Source organism: Salmo salar, chromosome 20 (assembly GCF_965601325.2).
Source record: "Salmo salar chromosome 20, fSalSal1, whole genome shotgun sequence".
NCBI classification, from domain to species: Eukaryota; Metazoa; Chordata; class Actinopteri; order Salmoniformes; family Salmonidae; genus Salmo; species Salmo salar.
In genome coordinates, this window is record NC_138310.1 from 33,888,954 (window position 1) to 33,898,449 (window position 9,496).

The window sequence follows — 9,496 nt, forward strand, 5'->3', positions numbered from 1 at the left end:
GGACAACTTCATCTTACTCCAACTACAGTACTTCCTACTAGCTACTTATAATATCCTACTAGCTATTTATAATAGCCTACTGGCTATTTATAATAGCCTACTGGCAATTTATAATAGCCTACTAGCTATTTATAATAGCCTACTAGCTATTTATAATAGCCTACTAGCTATTTATAATAGCCTACTAGCTAATTATAATAGCCTACTAGCTACTTATAATAGCCTACTAGCTATTTATAATAGCCTACTGGCTATTTATAATAGCCTACTAGCTACTTATAATAGCCAACTAGCTATTTATAATAGCCTACTAGCTAATTATAATAGCCTACTAGCTATTTATAATTTCACTCACTGCAGTGCGGTGCAGAGTGTTTCCCTTACTGTGCCTGCGGTGTGTTGGAGGCCCATAACTGTCAGAGTGACGATGGGCTCAGTAGCCTGGCAGGCCCCCTGCTGCTGTGCTTCACAGCACAAACTCAATGGGGCCCTTGGCAGACGTACACACTGCCAATTGGGCTGCAGGCTTGATTAGCTATTAACTGCAGCAGGACGATAGCTTATGCCGAGAGAACAAATCTGGCGAGGGCGGTTAGAAACGGAGGATGGGATTGGGGAATTAGCCGAAATTCCCGACACAACGAGAGAGGAGCATTGTGTGTGTGTGTGTGTGTGTGTGTGTGTGTGTGTGTGTGTGTGTGTGTGTGTGTGTGTGTGTGTGTGTGTGTGTGTGTGTTTTGCTGCTCTGCTCTGTGCCAGGCTCCTGTAGTGTGCAGGGTCAGTCCCTCACATTATCCTTAACAGTCCCACTGTGGTGAGGGCGGGAGACAGGGCAGGCGCAACACACACAGCACATCTCTGCTCATAAAAGCCGCATACACCCAGACAGACACACAATGTCACACCGCCGTCAGCAGCAGCTCAATCGCCATTCAAAGCAGGGGATCACAATACTACCCATATAGAAAACTACAGTACAATATTCTGACATTATATATCTCTCTCCTCTCATCTTGCCAACTCCTGCCTCCTACCTTTCCTCTGTATTCCCTCTTATCTTTTCCTTCCACAATCTTTCCTCCTCTCCTCTCTTTCCATCTGTTCTCTCGTATCGGCATATCCTCTTTTCTCTCCTTTTCCCCTCCCCCTCTCCTCTCCTTCTGTAGCAGACGGCTGGTTACAGAGGGTAGTGATCTTTGGCTCGGAGGCCCATGTGATTGAAGAGATACAGCTGTTTGATTCTCCCCAGCCAGTGGACAGCCTAACCATCTCTCACACCAAGGTAACACTCACCACTAGGCTAGGGTTTCAATAAATTCCCTGGTTTTCCAAAAATCCTGGTTGGAGGATTCTGGATTTCCTGCTTATTCCCTCCTGATTCCTTCAACCAGAATTTCAGATAAAATTGGAATTTATTGATCGTTCCAGGAATTTTGCAACCCTACACTAGGCACAAGAGTTTTCCCCAGCCCTCCATAGAGTAGACTGTCACTAGGCCCAGGAGGTATCCCTGGCCCTAAACCATCATGGACCCTCACTAGGATCTGGAGTTTTCCCCAGCTTTACACATAGACAGACCAACAAGGTTTATATGTGCATCAAGCTTTCTCACACTACAGAAACAGGAGATAGGGTCCTTACCTATGGGCCGTTCTGGCTTGGGCAAGGCTTACTTACACATAGACCATCACTGGAGACAAGAGTCTTCTCTGACCATGTGACTCCTGGCCCTATTTATCACCATTATCCCCTCAGATAACCATGTGACTACTGGCCTTACTTATCACCATTATCCCCTCAGATGACCATGTGACTACTGGCCCTACTTATCACCATTATCCTCTCAGATAACGATGTGACTACTGGCCCTACTTATCACCATTATCCCCCCATATGACGATGTGACTACTGGCCCTACTTATCAACATTATCCCCTCAGATGACCATGTGACTACTGGCCCTACTTATCACCATTATCCCCTCAGATAACGATGTGACTACTGGCCCTACTTATCACCATTATCCTGTCAGATTACCATGTGACTCCTGGCCCTACACATCACCATTATCCCATCAGATTACCATGGGACTACTGGCCCTACTCATCACCATTATCCCATCAGATTACCATGTGAATCCTGGCCCTACTCATCACCATAATCCTGTCAGATTACCATGTGACTCCCGGCCCTACTCATCACCATTATCACATCAGATTACCATGTGACTCCCGGCCCTACTCATCACCATTATCCCATCAGATTACCATGTGACTCCTGGCCCTACTCATCACCATTATCCCATCAGATTACCATGTGACTCCTGGCCCTACTCATCACCATAATCCTGTCAGATTACCATGTGACTCCTGGCCCTACTCATCACCATAATCCTGTCAGATTACCATGTGACTCCTGGCCCTACTCATCATCATAATCCTGTCAGATTACCATGTGACTCCTGGCCCTACACATCACCATTATCCCATCAGATTACCATGTGACTCCTGGCCCTACTCATCACCATTATCCCATCAGATTACCATGTGACTCCTGGCCCTACTCATCACCATAATCCTGTCAGATTACCATGTGACTCCTGGCCCTACTCATCACCATAATCCTGTCAGATTACCATGTGACTCCTGGCCCTACTCATCATCATAATCCTGTCAGATTACCATGTGACTCCTGGCCCTACTCATCATCATTATCCCATCAGATTACCATGTGACTCCTGGCCCTACTCATCACCATTATCCCATCAGATTACCATGTGACTCCTGGCCCTACTCATCACCATAATCCTGTCAGATTACCATGTGACTCCTGGCCCTACTCATCACCATAATCCTGTCAGATTACCATGTGACTCCTGGCCCTACTCATCATCATAATCCTGTCAGATTACCATGTGACTCCTGGCCCTACTCATCATCATTATCCCATCAGATTACCATGTGACTCCTGGCCCTACTCATCACCATTATCCCATCAGATTACCATGTGACTCCTGGCCCTACTCATCACCTCTGTTTCACAGCATTACACACATGTTGACTGGCATTACACTCATGCTGATCCTTATCTAACTAAACCAGGCTTTTCATGGCCAGCGATTTCATAACAAACTCTTCTCTCTAGCAGAACAAAATGTTATTGTAATTTAGAGTGATTATCCTATTATCTCTGCTGCCCTCTCTCTGAATTGTTATTTTTCTATTTTCCAATCCTCTCTTTCTCTCCCCCCTCTCTTTTTACCCTCTTGTCTCCACCCCTCTCTCTCCCTCTTTCTCTGTCTATGTCTGCAGAAGTACTTGTACATTGGCTCACGTTCAGAGGTGCTCCAGCTGCCCTTGGCTAACTGCAGCCGCTATCAGTCGCAGCCAGACTGCCTTCTGTCCCGGGACCCCTACTGCGCCTGGGACAGCGAGGGCCGTGCCTGTGTCCGCATTGACCTCCACCGTGGGTGAGCATGTCTGCCTCTCCCCTCTGCCCCTGCTCAGGGGTTCTGCCTCCCCCCTTCGCTCCTTCCCCTCCTCTCCCTTCTGCCCCTGCTCAGTGGGCTGGGTCTGACTGTGCCAGCAGCAGCTCAGTGGAGGCTTCTCAGACAGTATAGCAAAAATACATGTTATTAATGCCTGTTCTCTGTGCTCTCTGTTCCCACAGGTCTACCTCCTCCCTATCCCAAGATCTGATGCTGGAGAGATTCAGCAGGAGCAAAGCCAAGTTTGACAAGCCTGTGGCCATCCCCAGCCCTGGTGAGTGGGAAAGAGAAACTGGACTGGTGGCCCCTGGTGGTGATAGCTCATCACTACAGCTGAGTTGTTGAATGGAGTTTTTGAATGTTAAGTTGAGCTAAGAGTTGATAATTGAAATCTAATAGAGTGAATTGAACTCAATTGAACTTAGAGTTGATGAGTTGAACTTAGAGTTCAGGATATAAACATCTTGGCTAACACATACCCTCTCTCTCTCTCCCAGACAACTCTCGGCTGAGGAATGTGACAGTAGTGGTAGAATCAGACATGGTGCTGCCCTGCCAGCTGGTGTCCAACCTGGCCCAGCCCTCCTGGGTCCTCAACGACCGCGAGCTGCAGCTAGGAGACGAGGAGGCCGGGGGGCCACGCTTCGACCAGGCCCTGAAGGCTCTGGTGGTCCCCAACGCCATGCCAGTGCACGCGGGACGCTACGTGTGCTACTCCGAGGAGCAGGGGGTCAAGTTCCAGACGGAGCGCTACCAGGTGTCGGTGGTGGCCAGCGCCCCTGTGGTCATGGCGGCCCGGGCTCCTGATGGCAGCATGGGTCTGTTCTGGGTGTTGGTGATCACCCTGGGGGCCGCCTGTTTATTACTATTGGTGGCAGCTCTGTATCTGAGGAGACGTCTGAAGCTGGCCCTAGGCAAAGGGGCGGACATGAAGCCTCTGGAGAGCACCCTGGTCTACCCCATCACCCTGCCCAAGGAGCCACCCACCTTCGTGCCCAGCAAAATGCCCAGCGACGAGGACCGCTTCTGGGAGACGGGGGCCAACTACTACTACTCAGACGGCTCTCTGAAGATCGTTCCGGGCCACGCCCTGTGCCCCAGCAGCCAGTCTCACCACCACGCTCCAACGGCGTCTCCCAGCACCATCCCCGGCCAGCCCATCCATTCCCCCAGCCGGCTCAGCCTTACCAACATCAGGGGTTCCGGCAGCAACGGCTACATCCGCCTCAACCTAAGCTCGGCCGGGGAGGAGAGGGTTAGCGGGGCTGGTTCTGGTGGAGGAGGGCTGGGGCTGAGTGGGGGCGGGAACGACTACTCCAGCCCCTTCAAGGAGGAGCTGCGTCGGACCCTGCAGCAGAGGAGCGTGCTGCCTGACGCCAACCCTGAAGAGTCGTCTGTGTAGTATTTCTCCGCGCCTGCCGTAATGAAAAAACAAAAGAGACAACGAACGGCAACTAACCTACCTCCCTCCTCTCTCTCTCTTTCTCGGCTCCACTGTCACTCCATGCTCTTTCTCTCTCTCTCTTTCTGCCAATGCTTGTTTGGCTGACTCTGTGACTGGCAGAAGACGCTTTTAGCACAGAGCATGTGATGTGACACACGCCCAATATTCATCAGCATCCGCTCCTGTTATTATTGTGTTCCATCCGCTCCTTTTATTACTGTGTTCCATCCGCTCCTTTTATTATTGTGTTCCATCCGCTCCTTTTATTATTGTGTTCCATCCGCTCCTGTTATTATTGTGTTCCATCCGCTCCTGTTATTATTGTGTTCCACCGGCTCCTATTTATTATTGTGTTCCATCCGCTCCTGTTATTATTGTGTTCCACCCGCTCCTGTTATTATTGTGTTCCATCCGCTCCTGTTATTATTGTGTTCCATACGCCAAACTGGCTGTCACATTTTAACTTCTTCAGCAGTTTAACTTGCTTTTGCAAATCTCAAGCTGTGTAAATTCTGTATTTAAAGACAATTGAACGCAGAGGGCCTACACCTCAAGCATGGCAGTCAAACAAATGGAAAGGTTTCCTGAGAGCACTGCTTCATGATAAGAGAGGACCAAGAACTCATGACAAGGTTGTAGCTTCAGCGCTATACCAATCATCCAATAATCAAGCAGTATGAGTCGACTGACTGAAAGATGGAGGAGCTGGCTTGACTTTTTTCTGTTCTGTTGGAGAATTTTTTGCTTTCTGCACTTAACATGGGAGTATGGGAGTCGATTTTGTATTTGTGAGCAAAGAGAGTGAGAGAGTCACATAAAAGACAAATGAATCTCAAAAGCAAGACGACAATCACGTTCCTCTCTCCGGGGGTAAAACCTGGGAAGGAAAGGGAGGGATGAAGAGAGAGAAAATGAAGGGAGCTTTGCGTGAAAGACACAGGGGGTTTACATGAAGGACAAACTCTCAATTAGACTTTCTCGGCTCGATTTGTACTTTTTTTTACGTTGTCAGTCTTTCCTCTGAGAAAGTCTTCAATCCCTGCCACATTGATATATTGTGACAATTTAAATTAAGACATTTTTATGTGTTGTTTTTCTATGTCTTACGGACTACAGAAGCAACAAATGGAGACCAATGGCTTTAAAGCACCCCTCTGTGAATGAGAATGTGAGAGAAGCATGTACAATCCTCTCCTATCCCTGCTCAAGGTAGATCTCTCCCCAAATAACCTCCACACTAGTAAATACATTTTAGTACTACTTTTGCAATAACTGCACTACACATTTACACAAGTGGTTCATGGGAATTTCAGTTAAACCCATTCAGATACACGTCCTTGTGATGTGATTATGGAAATTTCTGTTTGACATAATCCCACAACAGAACCTACAACAGCACATTCACTTATTATTCAGAATTTGAGATGAGACGAAGGCATTGCTTTCAGTCATGTAGTGGAGACGGCACGGGGGAATGTAGGTAAACTCACTAAACTGTTGCGACTGCAGTGGATGTCTCAACAAGTGCTTTATAATATGTATGTCTATGGGCGGGGCTGGTGGCAGGTTGAACTGCCAAAAGGAGCCCTCCCTCCCCTGCACTGCCCTGAATGCCAAACCTGGTGGATGTAGTAGTGTGTCCTGGAGGGGACGGGCCACAGCACTGTACCTGTCCTAGACACACCCTTTAATAACCCCTTATTTCCCTAAACCCCACCCACCCACCTACCTACCTACCTACCTACCTACCGATGTCCAGAGAATGACCTGGCGCTACTGTGGAAAGCCTGAATTCAGAGAGGATGGACACTGAACTGTAAACCCACGCTGCCTGTGCTGTTAGAGGGACAAGCAGACAACAGATGGAAGATAGATGAATGGCCTGTGACAAACCAACGGCTCCAGAGAGCGATTAGAGGCTCATCAATCAGAGGTATGGTTCGCTCTCTCTCTCTGAAAGCCTACAGACACCTATCCTGATCCCAGATCTGTTTGTGCTGTCATTCCAACTACTAGGTCATTGTTATGACTTGGCGTAGGAGTTGATGTAGGAGTTGGCAAGACAGTACAAACAAATCTGGGACCAGCCTAAGAGACACCCAAAGACCTAGCCAGAAAAAGAACTGCCATGATCAAGTTTTACAGCCTTGCATATACAATTAAATCTACTGCTCCAGGGACTACATATCACTATGTGTGCCCACTCTAACCTGTTCCTCTTCCTGTGCTTTGTCTTCCAGGGGTGGCTTTGTGACACATCTGCAGGGACCAGAGAACAACACAACACAAAGGAGGAACAAGAGGAGTACGATGTTTCTTTCTTTCTCACCAAAATGTATACTAGAGACAGCTGAAGGGGAAGTAGAATATTGTAATGATCCCTGGGTTGAAGAGGTACTTACTTGGCCATCAGTGGTTAGTTCATCCTAGTGTTGCATGATCTTCTCTGCAAATATACTGTACACATCTCTGATGACATGATCATAATTGTAAAAGAAGTGTATCATGTTTCAAACTTTTGCAGACACTAATGTTTTCTACTAAAAAAAGTTTAATTTATGATTAAGAGTTGTTAAGGACTTGTTCATGAATTTGTCCATCTTCTTAACATGTTTACTTTCGCTGTGCCTCTTCACCTTCGGATAAGCCAAAGTAGACTGCAGTTGCTTTTTTGAAAAGGTGTATTATTAGATATTATTTTATTATTCCACTTCGATATTTAAGTTTCAACAGTCTGTCCAACTTCAGTTCAAAGAACTCTCATGCCTGGAACTTTCCTGCATATTTTATTTAGAGCTTAATTTTCTTCAGAAGGCAACAAGCTTGTGGATGGTTAACATCCTGTTTAGATGTCAGTAGTAATCTACTGAAGCCGATCCCTGACTTCCTACCACATGAGAAAGTAAACAAATCATCAGAGCGTCATAGGACCAACCAAGCAAAGCAACTTCCTTTTAACCACATGATAACTTGTGATTTCATGATCTGAGGTTTGATATAAAATCTTAAATATTTATACACCCATTTAATATGTATAGATTGAATATGTTACCAAGCACTGGTTCAGACACTTTACAATCTGTTAACATTGCTGTGAATTCAAGCTACTGGAGCTGTTAAGATTGGTATAGATATTTAACTGATTTGTCTTACAATTATGTATTTAAAAAAATCCTTGGACATTATGTCTGATATGTCATAAAACTCTCTTAGAAGAAAATTATCCATCTAACTCACAAAAGTGATGTAAGGCACAATCCCCCCAAAAAATCAGCATGTGCAATTCTGGATCTATATAGGCTCGTTATTACTGCCCTACCAAGCAAAAAGGCAGTGACTGCTCATAGTGGATCTGAGAAAAATGGCTTTTATTTACCTTGGTTTCACAGTAACTTTATGCAGTTACTGCTAACATGACCCCCATTTTCTCCAAACCACAATACAATAGAGGCAGGATACATGTCCACATGATTAAGCATGTATTTAATGTAGCAAAAATGACATTAACTAATTTTCGACCAAATGAGCAGTTACTGCCTTTTTGGAGATTACACTCTGCCTGTCAAAAACAACGCTTTCCACAATCTTCTCACCTAAGCCTTTTTATTCTGTTGTTTTTCAATAATATTATTATATTACCATTATTATTAATTTCCTTTTTGGATTTAAGTTGCAAAAGTTCATCTGGCTGTTTGTTCTTAATCTTTTAATGTTTATGAAAGGATGTTAAGTAACTTATTTTGCTTGTAAAAACATGTCGATATTTATTATCATTGTACATATGTCCTTATTTTTTTATATGTGTATATATACATGAATAAAAGTAGAAATCTACTCAAATTGTGTATGTGTGTGCTGGGGATTCATGTAAATGAACCACCAAACCAAGAGACTGGGTGTAAGCATAAACATCCCAGTTATCCAACATTCAAGGGTAGAAAATGATACTATAAATTTAAATCAGAGTGAGCTTCAACTCATTAGTGAGATATCAGCCTGGGCATTCAGTGCATTAGAGGCAGAATGTGCAGAGGAAGGATGTAGGCCTAGTCGTATACTCTCACTAATTGAAACAAGTAGCTATGGGAAAAGAACAGGAAACACAAACATCACACATGTTATGTAGGAACTTATTTAAGATACCTCATTAAAGATTCTTCTTTATCACACATGGGAATTATAATGGTTATATAAGGGCTTCGTAAAGAAACTGAACCAATTAGTAATATTACACTTACTTTTTAGCCTACACTCTTATACAGAGCAACCCAACATTTGGGTTAAGTTGCTCAAGGGAACATTGACAAATTTTACACATAGGGGATTCAAACCAGTGACCTTTCAGTTACTGGCCCAACACTCTTAACCACTGGGCTACCTGCCACCCTAACATCTTAAATGAGGCCTACTGGCCTTGTGCTTTTGGAGTCCTTTTTTGAACATGTCATTCATTCTATTATTCTATTAGGCTCAATATAATATTCTATTAGGCCTGATATTAGGTTGTGTTATTATTATATTCTATTAAGCCTCTGTCAGAGCCGTTCAACTCACCTTGAGCAAAGC

At 45.1% G+C, this 9,496-nt stretch overlaps 1 protein-coding gene across 1 annotated transcript in view; it reads left to right on the plus strand.

The window, feature by feature from the left end:
• LOC106580489 (semaphorin-4C) overlaps positions 1–8,764 on the plus strand; it is a 90,057-nt gene extending 81,293 nt beyond the window's left edge. The window contains exons 12-16 of the mRNA XM_014161613.3: positions 1,167–1,282; positions 3,311–3,468; positions 3,669–3,760; positions 3,984–6,863; positions 7,171–8,764. Of these exons, the coding sequence (XP_014017088.1) occupies positions 1,167–1,282; positions 3,311–3,468; positions 3,669–3,760; positions 3,984–4,888 (1,271 nt within the window). The 3' untranslated portion in view covers positions 4,889–6,863; positions 7,171–8,764. The remainder of the gene's footprint in view (positions 1–1,166; positions 1,283–3,310; positions 3,469–3,668; positions 3,761–3,983; positions 6,864–7,170) is intronic.
• Positions 8,765–9,496: the final 732 nt, after the last annotated feature.